Genomic DNA, 17,189 nt, shown 5'->3' on the forward strand with positions numbered 1-17,189 from the left:
TCCCCAGCACTGAACCTGGGGTCCCCTCCCTGCCTTCCAGGGCAACCCCATTCCAGGACCACCTCCCACCTGTCACCCCCCACCCCTTAATCCCCTTTCCTTTATGCCGGCTGCCTAGTGGGACCACTCCCTCCCTGTCCCTCATGCCCCAGGCACAGCCTGCCCTTCCCCCAGCTCCCTAAAACTCAATCTGAGCTGCGTACACCCACCCACTGAGGCCCCTGCCTGTGCCCACTGGGGCTCTCCCATTGTCCATGTGTGCGTGCCCACAGCAGGAAGCTGGGTTTCCAGGCTGGCTGGTGGAGGGACCCGAAGCCGTTACCACATCGGCGCAGGATAGGAGGGCTGTCTCCCGCTCTTCTCCATCCCCCGACATGGGCAGGGCCTGGCCAGGGGTATAAATAGGTCAGACTGCAGGGCTTCCCCCACTCTTCCTCTCTCTCCAACCCTCTCTCTTCGGCACTTCTCTCTTGGCCTGGTGAGTTGCGGTCGCATGGCTGGCACGCAAGTGGTGTGCAAGGGGTGTCAGGCCGAGGCTGGGGCAGGAGAAGGGGAGGCTGGTGGGGGCCAGATGTGCTAAGTGGGTCCAGATGTGAGATTCCAATGTGGAGGCTCTGGGGAGGGATGTGTGTGTGTGCACGTGCACGTGTGTGTGCATGCAAGAGAGAAAAAACAAAAAGTGTGCAGGTGGCTGAGGGGGAGCTATCGGAGCCGTCCTGTGGTTCTGGGGCTTGCACGCGTTGTTGCTGTAGCATGTTTTGGGGTGCGTGTGACTGGGGGGTATGCATGTTGGCTTGTGTTTGCTGGGTTGCCCTAGCCTGTGCGTGCACACTCACGGGGTGTAGGAAGCACAGTGAAGGCAGAGGGCGACGGCGGGCTTTTGTCTGGTTGTGTCCTAGGAGACTCTGCCCTGCACGCAGCAGCCTGACCCAAGGGAGGGTGGCGTCCCCATCCCTCCTGCATCTGTGCCCCTGCCACCTCACCCTGCACCTCCCCATGCTAGGCGCTAGGCCACTGGTTTTTTCCGCTACAGGGCCCTGGGCAGGCTGCCAGCAGCCTCGCCCAGCCCAACGACCCAGCCCAACGCTTGGAGGGAGAAGAATGGGCTGGGGTGGGGCTGCTGTAGACTGAGCATGGGAGTGAATGGACTGCATGAGGGGTGAAGAAAGCGCTCTTGTGGAGCTGGCTGTCCAAAACGCAGAGCCTGTGCCCCGGGCCCTGCAGGGGTTCGCTGCCCCAAGCACGGATTTCCCATTGTGCACACCCATCCGCCAGGAGCCGAGCCCCACTTTTTGGGCTGCCTCTATGGTGGGAGCACCAAGTGCTCCCTGAGGGATGGGATTGGGGTGGGCATTCTGAATACATAGCCGGGTGTGGGGTGGGGAAAATTAGGGTGTCTCTGTGACCCTGCCCCCAGATCCTGGCTGCCGGCATGGCGTGCCCCCTGGAGAAGGCCCTCGATGTGATGGTGTCCACCTTCCACAAGTACTCAGGCAAGGAGGGTGACAAGTTCAAGCTCAACAAGTCTGAGCTGAAGGAGCTGTTGACCCGGGAGCTGCCCAGCTTCTTGGGGGTGAGTGATACAGCCTGGGAGGCACCTGTTTTCTGCGAAGCATTAGCTACAGCTGGCACCTATAGCTGTCGATCAGCCATCTTGCTGAGACGGGCAAGTCGGGGCAGAGAGCTTGCTCTGATTGCCTGGGGTGGAAGCACAGTGAGTACCCACTGCTCACTTCCTGGCTCTCTACAGAAAGATGGCTGAGAACAAGCCGGTAGGCTACGGGTCAGACTCTGCCAGGTGTTTGCACAACTTAACTGGAGGTAAACTGAAGCTCAGAGAGGCTACGTAACTTCCCAAGGTAGTCCGTGTATAAAGCCGAGATCCATGAGCCAGGGCGTTCCGACGCTTGCCATCACTACAGCAATGAACAATTTTTATTTTTTACGATTGTATGAAAATTGTGTGTCTTCTTTTTTTTTTTAAATTGAAGTATAGTTAATTTACAATGTTGTGTTAGTTTCAGGTGTACAGCAAAGTGATTCAGTTATATATACACATATATATTTTTTCAGATTCTTTTCCATTATAGGTTATTACAATATATTGAATATAGTTCCCTATGTTATACAGTAAATCCTTGTTGCTTATCTATTTTATATATAGTAGTGTGTATCTGTTAATCCCTTACTCCTAATTTATCCCCCCAACCCCAAACCATTTTTGAGTTTCTATTTGGCTTGTGGATGTGAAGACACAGTTGTGGAGACCCTCATACACCTACAGACTCCCCCTGAGCAATCGCAGATGCCATCCACATCATAAACTACTTTGTGTAGTTTATACATTGCTTTCATGACCATTGTCTAATTGGATTCTTAAAATGACCTTGGCAGAAGATGCTGTGGTCCCCTTTATCCAGTTGTACCCAGGTACTCAAGACTTCTTTGTCTGAGGGGTGGCCTTCCTCCAGCCCTAGCCTAGCCCCTAGGGCTAGAGGTCCAAAGCTGGGCCCCCCAAGGAGTGGCTAAGCCTTCTTGGGCTCCCATCTGGAGGTGCAAACCTGGTCTAGTCCTAGCTCTGGCCACTCCCACACCCGCCCTGCCCGGCCCCGACTTCTAGTTTCTACCTGCAGCCTCTTCTTCCTGCAGAAAAAGACAGATGAAGCTGCATTCCAGAAGCTGATGAGCAACCTAGACAGCAACAAGGACAACGAGGTGGACTTCCAGGAGTACTGCGTCTTCCTGTCCTGCATCGCCATGATGTGCAACGAGTTCTTCGAAGGCTGCCCTGATAAGCAACCCCGGAAGAAATGAAGTCTCCTCAGATGTGCGGGGTGGGGCCTGCCGGCTGGGGTCTTCCCTGTTGGCGGTGGGCACAGCGCCTCACACTGGCTCCTCCAGATGTGAGCATGATACTAAACAAGTTCAATAAAGATTCTTGAAAGCTATGAGGCTGATGGTCTGAGAGACTCTGGGGGCGCTGGGAGTTGAGCTGTGGTTTTGTGGCAAGTGGAGAGCAGACCAGAGAAGGTGGGAGATGGATGTGGGTGACTGTGCACATGTGTGGGGGACAGAGTTGACTGTGGATGGAGCGGAAGGCAGGGAAAGGGACCCCCAGAGGCTTGGAACGGTAGGATCTTAGCCAGGGCACTCAACCATCCCACCTCCCCAACATTGCCTCTGGCAGGACCTCTGAGTGAGGCTGGGATGGGATCGAAGATCACATCTGCTCCTGGTTGGGGTCCGGAATGGAGTGTGGGTGCCCTGGGGGTGGTGGGGGAAGGGCTGAGTCATGGGGAGGAAGTAGTGAGGCCAGAGTGGGATGGGGAGGAAGGCTCAGTCCTGACATTTACGGCCCAGGTGCTGCCTGCCACCCCTTCCAGTGCCCTGGCTTCAAAGCCCAGGGATGGATGAATCCTACCATTCCACAGTCACATCAGGGAGGTGATGTGGAGGAAGAGAAACCACAGCATGAGAATATCATCCTTCCCTAACTCCCATCTCTGTCCCAGGGGCCCTAGGACGGGATTCATTACCAGTTAGCTGTCATGCTCCAACAGAGGAGGACAAAGGATCTTGGGAGGGATGAGGGAAGGATAGTGGCTGGGGTGGGAGGGAGGGAGGTGGTGGGAGGTGACCATAGTTTTGGAGACAAAGTTCCAGGCATAGGAATCCGATAAATGAAGTTGAGATTTTTTTTCCCCCCAGAAAATATCAGGCATGGTATTAGTTCTCCTTAGGTTGAAGCCAACAGTTCTAGCCTGCAGTGGGTGGGATTGTGGTTAGTTTCCAGGTCATGCCTGGGTGGTACAGGGATCTTCAAGGAAGAGGTGAGTAGAGGGCAGGTCCAGAGGCAGGGAATGTCTGGTTCCCTTGACTTTTCTAGCTTTCCCCTTTCCTTCTCATCAGATTGTGTTTGTCTCAAGTTTCAGAGGAGTGGGGTGGGTGACTCAGATGTTCCCTCAGAGTGTGACTATAGAGACTTGGGTAGAATTTTGATCCAGGAAAGAGTTTGCCACTTCCCCCTTCTCCCTCCCCCCAGCCCCAGTCTGCCCATCTTCCACGGAGTGCCCTCCCCTGGGCCTCCTCCTGCATCACTCCCTACTTCGGAAACTCCTGTTGCTTAGTGACCAGTCCCTGCTGCCTCTCTACCTTGGCAGCTGGGGGTGGGAGCGGAGTGGGGGGCAGCGGGGACCACCCAGGCAGGCTAGGGTGGGGCTGCAGCAGTAATAGGTGCTAAGCCCCTAACTCCATTCTGTTCTCATACTTGGACTGGTTGGTGGTAGAACAATGTCTGAGTCTCTCCTAGGATACAAGCAACTCTCCCTGATCCCCACCCTGAACCAGTTCCCCACAGTCCACAGCCTCTACCCCATCACCCAGCCCTATCCTTCCCTGATCTCTGCCTTAGTCCCTGATTCTCAGTTCTCCACTCCAAGAGTCTCTGACAATTCTTTCCCATGGTGATGAGTGAGGTTTAGAAGAAATCATTCATTGAAAAGCCTTTTAAAAATCTTAGGCTCCATACTTGCTGATGACCTTGACTATGCCCTTGGCAGGAAACATCTTCCCCCACTGACTCCCATCTTGAGATGTCTGTTCTGCTTTTGGAGTGGGTGGGAGGGCCCCAATGCGGAGAGTGGCCTAGGGTATGGGTGGACACCCTGCATTTGTCCTGTACCTCCTGAATAGCCTTTCCAGGAAGCCTGGCTGTTGACCCATCAGATGGTGAGTTCTGGTTTTTGGTTGGGAAGACAAAGCTTCCAGGACTGAAGACGTGTGTGCCGTGGTAAACTCAGTGTGCCCCCCCCCCGCCGTCCCATCCTTGTTTGGAAACAAGGAAGGTGAGATTGGCAGAGGGGGTTTCTCCCCACCTGTGTCCCAGGAGGCTCTGACCTGGGCCTCCTTGTCTCCGGCCCCTTTTTATTGGCCCTCTCTCTTCCCTGGTTCCCTGGTGACTGGAGCAAGGGAATTAAAGTCAGAGACCAGTGGGAGGGAGTCTGCTTCTGCTGCGTGAGTTCTCTGGCTCTCTCCTTCCTTGGAGTCCTTCCTGCTCATTTATATGGTGGGGCAAGCTGGGCGATGAGGCCACAGGGTGACTAGCTCTGGTGACCTCCGCCAAGGAAGGCCGGGCCCGATGAGTGGGCACGTGTTTGGAGAGAAGAGGGCAGAGTATTTGGAATCGTGGCCCTGGGGGTGGAGGTGGGGATCAGAACCAGCCATGATGCTGCTGCAGATGCCCAGAGGCCTCGCCTTCCACTGTGGTCCTGGTTGAGTCTCCTGGCAGTGGGGAGAGGCTGAGGGTTTGGGGTGGTAAGAGATGAATTTCAGGTCCAGTTCAAGAATCGTCAGGTGGGCTTTGGTCTGTAGGTAAGAGGCAGCAGCTTCTTCCTCCTTTCCTTGCTCCGGACTCAACACAGATTTACCTGTAGCCCCCAGGTTCTTGGGTGTTGGCTCCTTCCTGCCTAAGAGGGAAGTGGTTTCCAAGCTGAGTCACGGGAGCTCCAGCTGCTTCTTCTCTTGGGCGGGTGTGGCTGTGCTGATGGACTGGGGGGCCCCATTCAGACCCAACCTCTGGATCCAGCTCTCAGAATGACCCTGGAGGTTTCAATAGGCCCACCCCCTTCGCTGCCTCGTGGCTGGTCTGTATGTATAGTTCTCTGGGCCAGAGGCTGGACCAGCTGGACAAGTCCTGGCACCCCTCCCCGACTTCCTGTTGAGATCTTACCTTCCAGTTCTAGCCCCAGCCTCCTCCAACCCCTGGACTCTCTCTTTGCCCTGTCCCCCACTTCTATAATGGGACACTCCCTGATATTAGGTGATTCAGGGACCCGGGCCAAGGAGGGTGACTTGGGTGAGGACGGCCTCTGGAAAATGAGTGCCCAAGATGGACCGGGCAGGGAGAAAATCCTGACCCTTCACTGGCTCCACCATCTGTCACCAGTTCTTCTTTTGGGGAGGCCATCCTTTCACCCCTCTGTCCCTAGACCCCTTTTTCAACATCTCCTAAGCGGGAGAGTGTGCAGTGTCCTTCCGGCCTGGTCAGTCTCACTGCTCCTTGGTTCTCACTACAACCTGTCCTGAGACACTGGGGTCCACTTGGGAGATTTTGATCTCATCGTGGGTTCCAGTAGCTGGTCCTTGAGGGAGAGGCTTGGAGGTGGGCTAGTGCTGGGGGGAAGCAGAAGGTCCAGCTTCCTGGGCAATGGGATCTTTTCCTTTCCCTTCAGCCCCCAGAACTGCACACCATGCTGGAGACATCTTTGGAGAAGGCCCTGACCACTGTGGTCACCACTTTCCATAAATATTCAGGGAGAGAGGGCAGCAAACTGACTCTGAGTAGGAAGGAGCTGAAGGAACTGATCGAGAAAGACCTGTGTCTTGGTGAGGTAGGTGTCGGTCCCTCCCCTGTACCCCAGAGTCCCAGTGCTCCGTGCTCCGTGGGCACCGTGGGGGAGGGGACGGAAAAAAAGAGGAAGCACTGATGCCACCCCCGAGGGCTTCCCAGCATGAGGTGGGAGGCCCAGCGTGAGGGGATACACACCTACCCGCAGGGTACACTAGTCTCAGCAAGGACAGGATGGCCAAAGGGTACAGACAGAGACCCAAGGAAGAGGGTGAACATCTTGGGCCGCGCCTGGGGATGAGTCAGGTCTCACTGGGAATGGAGATGGGCAGTGTCTGGAGGGTGGACCTCAGCGTGCACGAAGGTTTAGAGAAGGAGATCAAGGAAACTTCCATGTTGAGGCGCGGCTCTCACAGCTGTGGAGGCTGTGCAAGGGATGGAGTGGGGGTGGGCGAGGTGATTCAGGGGTCCAGGTCAGCTGTGCACAGCTCAAGGGCAGGGCCCCCGCCTGGCTCTCCTCCATGTACCCGGCACGTCTGGGGCTCTCAGCTGGTGCTGACACGGGAACCAAAAGGATCCTTCTACTAGTTTGTGAACACAGTTTGGAAGGGGGAAGAACAGATTCTTACCAGATGGAGATGGTGGGAGGGAAGCAACTGACAAAGGGAAAGGCTTATAAGGTATTCATTATGTTACTATTACAGTTAAAAAATAAATTGAGGCTCAGATATGTTATGTAACTGTCTGAGGACACCCAGCTAGTGAGAGGCTGGAATTCCAGCCCGGGCCCATGTATCAACCTCCCTCGTTCCTTTAAAATCGGCCTGTGGGCCTCTCCTGTCGCATCTTGAACCCTAGTGGGCCTCCCCAGAGAGAAGCTCCACCTAGTGTGTCCCTGTGGACAGGGAACCAAAGCAGGCGTGGGTGTCACCAGGCCTCCCCTCTGGCCTTCCTGACAAGCTCTCTGCATTCTGGAGTTAATGAGGACAGAGGGAGGGGCCATGGGTCCAGCAGGGTTAACTACAAGGGGACAGAGGCCCTGGGGAGGGCCTGGCTATAACAGGAGCCCAGACTGGGGACAAGGGTGGCGTCACAGAGACGCTGTTTCCATCTCTATGTCCCGAAGTCCTGTCTCCTGTGGAAAAGTTGGAGGTGAGGGCAGTGAAGGGGAGAGGGCTGGATGTGTCTGTATTTTCTTTCTGTTCCCCCTGAGGGTGCTGTCTCCATCCTCTTGGTGGAGCTGGGCTGGTTGGGCAGGGGACCAGACAAGGAAGAGGACTGGGTGCCAGGCACTCGCTCCATGCAGCTGTCCTGCAGGGGCGGGATAAGGCTTGGATCTCGCTTAGTGCCACACAGTCACCAAGCCGTCTCTATTAGGTGTTGTACGAAATCTAGCTTATTATTTCTCTGCGTGGTAGAAAGTGTCGAGGGGAAGGGGGCTGCCCTAGCCTTCCTCTTGTAATTTATTCCGATTCAGGAGTCAGGTCACTGAGCTCTGCCTGGTGGCACCCTGTGCTGGGTGTGGCCTGGGGGGAGACTCTGGGGGTTGAGATGCTCCGCTGCTGACTCACCTGGGGATCAGCCTGAGGCTGCCTTCCCAGGGGTCAGGGCAGGGCTGGGAGGGGTGGCTGACCTGTCTCTCTACCTGGGCCCTCGAAGAAGATGAAGGAGAGAAGCATCGATGACCTGATGAAGAGCTTGGACAAGAACAGCGACCAGGAGATCGACTTCAAGGAGTACTCGGGGACTTCCCTGGTGGCGCAGTGGTTAAGAATCCACCTGCCAATGCAGGGGACACGGGTTTGAACCATGGTCCTGGAAGATCCCACATGCCGCGGAGCAACTAAGCCTGGGCGCCACAACTACTGAGCCTGCGCTCTAGAGTCCACGAGCCACAACTACTGAGCCGTGTGCCACAACTACTGAAGCCCGCGTGCCTAGAGCCTGTGCTCTGCAACAAGAGAAGCCACCACAATGAGAAGCCCGCGCACCGCAATGAAGAGTAGCCCCCACTCGCCGCAACTAGAGAAAGCCTGTGCGCAGCAATGAAGACCCATCGCAGCCAAAAATAAATAAATGAATAAACAAATTTATTAAAAAAAACAACAAAAAAGCAAACAAAAAAAGGAGTACTCGGTGTTCCCGATCACGTTGTGCGTGGCCTACAACGACTTCTTCCTAGCGGACAACCAATGACTGGGCCCTGGCCCCTGACCCCTGCAGCTCCTCTCACAGACCCTCCGTGGCCCCTTGCCTTCCTCTCCCTCCCAGATGGACCCTGCTTCAGCCTTCCCCTTCAGCAGAGGAAATAAAGGTTTTTGATTCCAGGTGTCCAGGGCTGGTTTGGAACATTCTTGTCCACCTTGGCTGGGGGTGGGGTGGGACCAGGCAGAGCTTCTCCTTAAGTGGGTGGGCAGCCTCTGGGTGTTCACGTTCTGGGTTTCCACCCCACTTCCTGTTCTTCAGTGCAGACGTGACTAATCTTATCCAGGCTTAGTTTGGCCCTCCAGGAAAATGAGGAAGTGGGGCCAGGCTTTTGCTTGCCTCCAGGGAATGCTGCAAATATGCAGAGAAAGCTAAGGGGGAAAGTGCTCTGAGAGTGAGGACACTGGGGGTGGCTGGGATGCGGTCCCTGAGGGCAGTGGTGGACAGGCCACTCTGACTTGCCACCAGCTCACAGGAGGCCCCCACTGAGGACACTGGTAAGAAGGGGGAGTCTGGCCTTGACCTCCACACCGGCCCCCTTTCCTTCTCCTCTGTTTCCCCCCCAGCAACAAGCCCTACCATCATCTCTGGGATCCAGGGCTTTCTGCTCTCCCCACCTCCCTCCCCGTATCAAAATCCTTTCTTGGGAGAGGATCTGACAGACTTTGCATTGGAGGGTAAATCACTAATGACACTTACAGGGCTTGACTCAGGTGTGTGTGTGTGCACTTTAATGGGCAAGAGGCTGCGGGTGGAATTCAGGTGGGGGGATGGGGGAAGGGATCGAGGGTGGTGGTATTTTTCCCTGGGGGGATGTGTGTTCTAGGTGTCCTTTAAATCGTATCCTGTAGACCACTGGCTGCTCCCCGTCCTTCATCTAGGGTTCGCCCCCGTTTCCCCCGGCGCCGGGGAGCGGCACCCTTCTCCCCGCCCTTCCCCCCCCCACACACACTCTGACACTGCCCGGCTCTCCGCCTCCTCCTCTTGTCACATCGCGACGGGGGGCAAACTGAGTTTTGGAGATTAGGTGGGAGCTCGAGGTCACTGGGCTGGCCGCGATCTCCCCTCGGCGCCCCCGCCCCGCGGAGCCCCGAACAGCCCAGGGGCAGGAGGCGTGGAAAGTTTTGGGGCGAGGATGTTGTGTAAAGGGCGGGCAGGGTGGGGCGCGGGCGGGCAGTGGGCGGCCGGCCTCCCGGAAGCGCCGCTATAAGGCTGGCGGGCTGGCCACACGGCCATACCCCTCGGCCGCTCCTTCTCGCTTCGCTGCAGCCGCGGTGAGTCCTCGCTAGGCAGGGCAGCCCCCGTCCTTCGGGGCCAGCCCGCCCCGGGTTAGTCCGCCTGCATCCAGACTGGGGCCGGCAGGGAGAGGCGGGAGCGGCCGGGCCGGCCCCGGGCTAAGGCACAGTGGGGTGGCTCCCCACTGTGGCCCTTCTGGGGTTGGGAGAGTGAGTCCCAGGGTGTGTCCGTGCCGCAGTGTGTGGTCCTGTGAGGCTGTGTATGTGTAGGGCTGGGTGTGCAGCCTCCACCCTGACTCACAACATATTCCCCAACTTTTCTTGGAACCCCTGGAAGACAGTTCTCCGCTGTGGTTCTATTTGTTCCTTAGAATTCTTGAACAACCTCTGCTCTGGTCCTCTGTAGGGCACTCACCTCTTGGCCTTAGACTCTGCCCTCTCCCTCCTCTACAAGCCCTGGGCTGTCTCCTGATGTCACCTGACACTTAGTGGTTTGGCACGGGTAGTCAAAGGGAGTTGGGGGCGGGGGTGTGGGTGAGTGAGAAGGCCCTGCTGCCCAGGGCGCTGAGCAGCCTCTCTGCCCTCAGCTCTGAGCCCAGCCTTCAGCCATGGCGTGCCCCCTGGATCAGGCTATTGGCCTCCTGGTGACCATCTTCCACAAGTACTCCAGTCAGGAAGGTGACAAGAACACCCTGAGCAAGAGTGAACTGAAGGAGCTGATCCAGAAGGAGCTCACCATTGGTGCGGTGAGTGACCCTCCCCAGGCCCCTTCTCCCCACCTCTCGCCCTTTAGAAGCAGGATTCGGAGAGGGTGAGGTGCCAGGTACATGGCTCAGGCTTACCCACATTCTGGGGCCCTAGACCATGTGCCTAACTGGACCACTGGTCCACACCCCTGAGGGGCTGGGGAAACTGGTAGCCTGGTATTCACTCCTCCTGAGTGAGGAACAGAGGAGAAGTAAAGCCAAGTGAACCCAAAGTGGGCTTGGATCTTTGGTGACAAGTGAGCACAGAGCCATTTGTATGAGAGGGGGCTGCCTGGGAGGGGGAAAGGCAGAGAACCCAAGGTCTCAAAACCACTGAGTCTGGATTTCCCATTCTAACACGTTAGAAGCTGCAGGATGCTGAAATTGCAAAGCTGATGGACGACCTGGACCGGAACAAGGACCAGGTGGTGAACTTCCAAGAATATGTCACCTTCCTGGGGGCCTTGGCCATGATCTACAATGACATCCTCCGGGGCTGAAAATAAATTGGGAAGGTGGAGACACCCTCCAGCTGGCCTGTCTAGTGGTGGGTAATTGTACAATAAATTTTTTTTTTTTGGTTAAATCTATCCCTGTGTCCTGGCTTCCCAATGATTTCCGTTTCCTCCTCTGCTTGGTGCTACATCGCCACCAGAGGGTTTTCTCACAGTGACCTCTGGGAGTGACTCAGTGACTCACCAGGCCAGGGGAGCTGGTGGGAGGGTCCACAAAATGGCGGATGCACCCTAACAAAGCGGTTGTGAGCTCATTAAGTTGCCTTTATGTGAATTAGAAAAAGATGCCCACTCTGGGTGAAGCCATCTTAAGGAAAGGCTCAAGTGGTCCCCCGTGAAAGGGGTTCTGAGATGGGCTTGGAGAAGGAAATGGTGCTTGAGCCAGGATGTGATGAGTCCAGAGTGTGGCAGAGATAGTCCTATCAGGATCTCTGAAGACAAAGACGTGTTTTTCCTCTGGGCGTGGTGAGAGGGGAAGGGCCAGAAGGGCCTTGGGTCGGGGCCGGTCCACTTTCTCACCACAGTGAAATGGGGGCAGAGAAGGCATATCTGGCATTCCCAGAGCCTGGCCGGGGAGTGTTCTGCTATTCCGTCAGAGACCACTGCGGACGGACGCTGTATGGTTGAGTTCGATTCTGCTGTCTATGCCCTGGTTGGTCAAAGGTGGGAGGCACGCTTTAAGAGTCTGTCCCTGCATTCAGGGACAGGGTCCTTTGTGCCAGGGGTGGTGGTCTGAGAAGCTGGCAGCTGTGCGAATAAATGACTCATGGGGTGTTCATGAAAGGGGTGGGCTGAGGGTCCTCGGGGTGGAGTGGGGGGGTCTCCAGGGCTGGGCAACTGCGCCTTCAAGCCTTTCTGTCAATATTGAGCCAGCCCATCCCTACAGCCTCAGCAGAAAGAATCACCCCAGGTATTCCACCGGAGCCAAGCCTGGCTCTCAGCCCCCATCAGGGAAAATGACTAATTGTCTGAATTATTGTCTGAGTTCACTGTTTGCATTAGCGTTTTCAGGCGGGCGGGTAGGGGAAGGGGGTAAATTGTGTTTCAGGGCCATGGGGCAGTTCTGTCCCCTCCAGGCCTAAAGTATGCCAGGCAAGTTCCTCTGTATACTCTGAGGACCCCAGAGGGAGACCATATCCTCCTTCCCTTCTTACTCACCTCCCCACTTCCCAGGGGGCTCAACTCCGCTGAATTGAGTCTTCTTCCTCCAGGGGGTGGGGATGAGCCAACAGTCCCAAGAGGGCTGGAAGCCTCACCTCTTGGCGTCCCTCTAGTGGCCTCTCCTTCCCCGCAGGGACTAGGGACTGGCACAGCTGGGAACCAGGAAGGGACCCAGGTTGAGCTCCCGGTCTGCACAGCCGTGTCCAAGCCTTGGCTCTATCCGCCCCCGCAAAGATACCTTCCCGGCGTCGCAGCGGCCAGCATAATGGGGCGTGGAGCGAGCGCCCTCGTGTGGACAGAGAGCAGGACGCCGCGGGGCCGCTGTGGTTGGTTTTCTCGAACCCCTAGGGAGCGGCCAGTGGCGGAGGGAGCCAAGGTGGAGCACTTCCAGTGAAGAGGAAAACACCACTTGGTGCTATGGGAATGTCAGCCGGGGGATCTTTTGGCTCCCAGCAATTAACCCCCCAATAAAGCAACTCGCAGCTCAGCCTTTACCTAAGACGCACGTGCCACGAGCAAGTCCATGAAAGGAAGGCGGTTTGCAAAGACAAACAATCTGAACCCTGTCCCCCGCCCCTCCCGCTTTCAGGGCCTAGAAGACCTGCGTACAAAGAGGGAGGAGGGGTCATTTCAGTGGGTGAAGACCTACTGCCCTGCCCAGGGAGGGGCTGCTCAGACAAGGCCTTCGGTCATACATCTGCAGGGAGCTCTGGTGGGTGGGCAGGCCGAGAGCTTTAGGAGAATCGGTAAACGTGCACGGTTCACCTGCTAAATAAACAGGCGTGTCCTTTAGCGGCTGCCTTTCCGTAATAGTGGAGGGGAACAGGAACACGGATTTAAAAGATAAAACAAACCCCCAAACATGTAGCAAATCTTTTGTTTGCTTTGAGGGTGTGGTCTTTAAGGCTTTTTTGAGGGATGGTGGGAGGAAGCAGTATTTACAACGGAACCTGGTGGGTGCTCTACTCAAAGGGTGGGACTGTGTGTGGAGGGGGCACAGACTGGTCACTTTTTATTGCATTTGCCTCCAACGGATGTAATGGAAATGAAGCCTTTAGTTCACTCTGTGGAACAGGGGCCTGGGCTTAGGGTAGAGGGAGACGTTCAGATGTGAGCTGGGGGCTTCACATCCTGTCCCTTTGCTGAGGCTGATCCAGGCCTCTGGTGGAAGTGGCTCTGCGTTCCCCTATGCCCCTCGCTGAGGCTCCTTTTTCCTTCGCTGTGCATAAATGGGCATTAATCCTACAACCTAGTCAGCCCGTCACCCAGGAAGCTGAAACAGCGGCACCACAGCCCATGTCTGTAAGCTGGGGCGGGCCCCAGTGGGAGGGGTTTTGGACTGAGTCACCGTATGTAGCTCTTTGTTCACTGCCAAGCATATCTGATACTGTTGGGAATAAAGCCACTGTACGTTTGTATAGCGCTTTTATTTTTACAAGTCACTTTCATATCCATTCTTTTGTGATGCTCAGAAGGTTTATGTGTAGTACGTATTATTAACCCTGTTGAACAAGTGAAAACACCAATAGAGGACTAAGTGCTTCCACCCAGGGCAAACTGTAAATTCAGAACTGGGCCCTCTCCATTCCCTTTGCCAGTTCATTAGTGCTTATCACATCATGACGTAGTTTGGCCATTTCTTTTTCATGTTTTTCTCTTAAATGTTTTAATCACATGTTGAGAGTGTACAAAATGACTTATAGAAATAATCAGTGAGTCAGGGCTGCCTTGGCCTGGGTCTTATCTTGGGCTAGGTCTCATTCAAGGACCAGACATTCAAAGGCAAGTGACAAGGAAAGGTGGTTTTTCACTACTTATAAAGGGGGAAAGGGAACCGGTTCTCCTCTCCTTCTGAAAGGGTCTCCTTGGGAATGTTGCGGTGCTAAATCCTAACACCACTCTCTGGAATGTAAATAAAATTTCTCTAGGAACCAGATAGCTCCAGGAGTCTCCAGTTTTTAGGTCCTAGAGATCTCTAAATTCTGAGTCTTCATCTCTTTTGAAGTATAAATACCTAGAGAGGAGCTTTCCGGTCTCCTGAGCTCCTTGGGGCTTAACCTTGGGACGTACTGCAGGTGGTAAGCATTTGACTCTCTCTCTTTGGGAAACAAGAGAAGTTTCATTATCCTTTTGGATCAAGCAATTAACGACACAAATGGCTGTGAGTCTAATCCTCAAGGTCTGTGAAGAGTCCCAGGAGGCTAGGGTTTGCACTGGGGCACTGAGAAATTCACTGACAAGTTTTATTTTCTTGCACTCAAATAACCAGTGTTAATAAACTAGGATACCTTATTCCATAGCTTTCTAAAAAACTGTATATAGTTCCACATATAAGACATGTGTATGATGTAACTGCGTTATAAAAATGGAATCATGATATATATATATATATTTCTCTCATTTTATGTTTTCTCCATTTAACAATATATCACGAAAATCCCTTCAAGTCAACTGGTAGAGGTCTAAATCCTTCTTTTTTTTTTTTTTTTGCAATACGCGGGCGTCTCACTGCTGTGGCCTTTCCTGTTGCGGAGCACAGGCTCCGGACGCGCAGGCTCAGTGGCCATGGCTCACGGGCCCAGCTGTTCTGTGGCATGTGGGATCTTCCCGGATCGGGGCACGAACCCGTGTCTCCTGCATCGGCAGGCGGACTCTCAACCACTGTGCCACAGGGAAGCCCTAAATCCTTTTTTTTTTTTTTTGCGGTACGCGGGCCTCTCACTGTTGCGGCCTTTCCCGTTGCGGAGCACAGGCTCTGGACGCGCAGGCTCAGCGGCCATGGTTCACGGGCCCAGCCGCTCCGCGGCATGTGGGATCTTCCCGGACCGGGGCACGAACCCGTGTCGCCTGCATCGGCAGGCGGACTCTCAACCACTGCGCCACCAGGGAAGCCCCCCTAAATCCTTCTTTTTAATGGCTGTAGGTTATTCCACGGTACAGAAGCACCATAATTTATCTGATCATTTCCTATTTCCTATTTCCTAGTGGTGGGCATTTCCTACCCCCAATTTTTTCACTACAAGCAATAATAATATTGCCGAATAAACATCTCTGTATACACATTCTTAAGGACTGATGGTTTTATTTATTTAGTACAGAATCCCAGGAGTGAAACTGCTGGCTTGAAGGGCATATACATACTTAGTTTAAATAGCTATTGCTATATTACTTTCCACAACAGCAGTAACAATTCACACTTCCCATTAGTGGTAAATGATCCAGCATCCTGGACAGCCTTAGGCAGTATCATCTGAAAAAGTTTTAGCCAGTCTGATAGGATCTAGTTGATTTTGAACTACAAGAGCTCTAGTGGGTTCTCGGAGGTAGCTTAGGGGCTTGCCCATGGTGGCGTGGTGGCTCAGACAGGGCAGCTTCTGGCCACTCACCCTGTTTTAGCCAGAGCTCTGTATTTTTCGTGGACCAGCCTCCTGCATTATGTTTTCTTTTAAGAAAGGGTTCCGGGGAATGTTTAAAAGCCCTGCCTCTAAGCTATGGGTGTGCGGTGGGTATTGAAGGTTTTGAATAGAGTGGTGATTTGTTAAAGGCCTGGACTTCAAAGAGAGCTGGACCCTGAGGAACAGGCCAGGAAGCTGCTGGCCACTGCAGGTGGGACAGTGAGGATCTGACCTGGAGTGCAGCGGGGTGGCAGGAAGAGGGCAGGCAGGTGCCCAAAGATGAACAGGTAGGGTCTGCTGGATGTGTGGCGGGGGTGGAGTCGTAGAGGCTAGCAGGCCCCAGGTTGGCACCTGGGTGGGTGTCCAGGAGGCCTGTGATGGCACTCTTGGAGCAAGCACCCCAGTCTTCCTGGCACTTTGGGACTTAACCTGCGGACCTAGTCCAGGTGGTGAACAGGGACAGACCCAGAGGAGCCTGAAAAGGGAGATGGGTAAAGGGAGGTGGGGTGTGTGTAGGGTCAGCCACTGGCCATTGCTCAGTGGGATGCCCAAGCAGACCCTTTTCCCTGTCTTCTGAGTGCCCTGCCTGTGTCCTCCCAGAATCTAGGGGAGAGCAACCCAGCCCTCTGTCCAGAGGGAAGGGGAAAGGTGGGGAGGGTCCTGAGGCACCCCCTTACGCCTCTCTTCAAGAAGGCTACACTCACAGCATCAGAAGGTTCTCCTGCTTCCAGGTCAGTGTAGGGCTTTCAGGTGGGGAGACCTGCAGGATGCTCCCTCCGTGGAGGTCTCCCCCACCCACAGTTCTTCAAGCCTCCAAAAGCTAAGTTGCCACGCCCATCCCTTAGGACACCCCACTGCTCTTCTTAGATAAGGATGTCCCAGCGTTTAGGCCCTTGGTGCTTTGGAAGCTAATGAAGCTTTCCTATGCCAGGCTCTGCCTGCTCTGGGGGGTTCTGGGTTGGGGGGGCAGTTCTAGACCTAGGAGTGGGGATGCTGATTAGTGTCCCAATCCCGGTTCTTTCTCTGCAGCGTGTGACAGCTGTGACCGATTTCCTGACAAATTACCTAGGAACAAGGCTGCCTTTGACTTCCATGGGCTCTAGGTACTTTTGCCTCTGTGGATCCTCCATAGGAAAATATTAAAAACTGTATTTTATGACTGTGTTGGTATAAAGATAAATGTGAACCAAGATGGAATCATTATTATATAGTCATTATTAGTATCTTCAGGTTTCTTGTACTTTTAAACGAAATGAAAAATGTTTTCGGGGCCCTGGGCACAGTGCCTTCCGTGTATAATGGGTGCCCCGTGCCCAGAGGCCAGCATCTCACCCAGAGAGTATTTTCATTACAAGAAAAATATAGCCTAGGGACTTCCCTGGTGGTCCAGTGGTTAAAACTCTGCTCTCCCAATGGAGGGGGCACTGATTCGATCCCTGATCGGGGAACTAAGATCCCCGCATGACGAAAGGCATGGGCAAGAAAACAAAAAGCCCAAGAAAAAATAGCCTTGTCTCTCTCTCTTTTTTTTGTGGGGTGGGGTATGCGGGTCTCTCACCACTGTGGTCTCTCCCGTTGCGGAGCAC

At 54.5% G+C, this 17,189-nt stretch overlaps 3 protein-coding genes across 4 annotated transcripts; all 3 read left to right on the plus strand.

Moving 5' to 3' along the window:
* Positions 1–414: 414 nt before the first annotated feature.
* On the plus strand, positions 415–2,948 carry LOC309836180 (protein S100-A4). Of its 2 annotated transcripts, none has more exons than XM_082676020.1 (3): positions 415–478; positions 1,418–1,573; positions 2,650–2,948. In XM_082676020.1, exons 2-3 carry the CDS (start codon positions 1,433–1,435, stop codon positions 2,812–2,814), a joined length of 306 nt encoding a protein of 101 aa, XP_082532146.1. In that variant the 5' UTR covers positions 415–478; positions 1,418–1,432; the 3' UTR covers positions 2,815–2,948. The 2 variants fall into 2 exon arrangements, with proteins under 2 accessions (XP_082532146.1, XP_082532147.1); XM_082676021.1 differs by having other exon boundaries at positions 438–478; positions 1,393–1,573.
* Positions 2,949–6,248: 3,300 nt separating this feature from the next.
* S100A5 (S100 calcium binding protein A5) lies at positions 6,249–8,542 on the plus strand (the record flags this gene model as incomplete). The annotated part of the gene is made up of 3 exons (XM_082659375.1): positions 6,249–6,389; positions 8,006–8,083; positions 8,477–8,542. The coding sequence occupies 3 exons, from the start codon at positions 6,249–6,251 to the stop codon at positions 8,540–8,542; spliced, it is 285 nt and encodes a 94-aa protein (XP_082515501.1).
* A 1,159-nt stretch (positions 8,543–9,701) lies between these two features.
* Positions 9,702–11,122, plus strand: LOC309834862 (protein S100-A6). Its single transcript, XM_082674044.1, has 3 exons — positions 9,702–9,825; positions 10,374–10,532; positions 10,898–11,122. The coding sequence occupies exons 2-3, from the start codon at positions 10,395–10,397 to the stop codon at positions 11,030–11,032; spliced, it is 273 nt and encodes a 90-aa protein (XP_082530170.1). The 5' UTR covers positions 9,702–9,825; positions 10,374–10,394; the 3' UTR covers positions 11,033–11,122.
* Positions 11,123–17,189: the final 6,067 nt, after the last annotated feature.

Source organism: Grampus griseus (genome assembly GCF_964374135.1).
Source record: "Grampus griseus genome assembly, chromosome: 1".
NCBI lineage: Eukaryota > Metazoa > Chordata > Mammalia > Artiodactyla > Delphinidae > Grampus > Grampus griseus.

What these genes read in the sequence shown, in the direction of transcription:
- LOC309836180 (XM_082676020.1), top strand. Translation starts at nt 1,433, where the DNA reads ATGGCGTGCCCCCTGGAGAAGGCCCTCGATGTGATGGTGTCCACCTTC. An exon ending in AGCTGCCCAGCTTCTTGGGG is followed by an intron (nt 1,574 to 2,649) that starts GTGAGTGATACA and finishes TTCTTCCTGCAG; the next exon opens with AAAAAGACAGATGAAGCTGC.
- LOC309834862 (XM_082674044.1), top strand. Translation starts at nt 10,395, where the DNA reads ATGGCGTGCCCCCTGGATCAGGCTATTGGCCTCCTGGTGACCATCTTC. An exon ending in AGGAGCTCACCATTGGTGCG is followed by an intron (nt 10,533 to 10,897) that starts GTGAGTGACCCT and finishes CTAACACGTTAG; the next exon opens with AAGCTGCAGGATGCTGAAAT.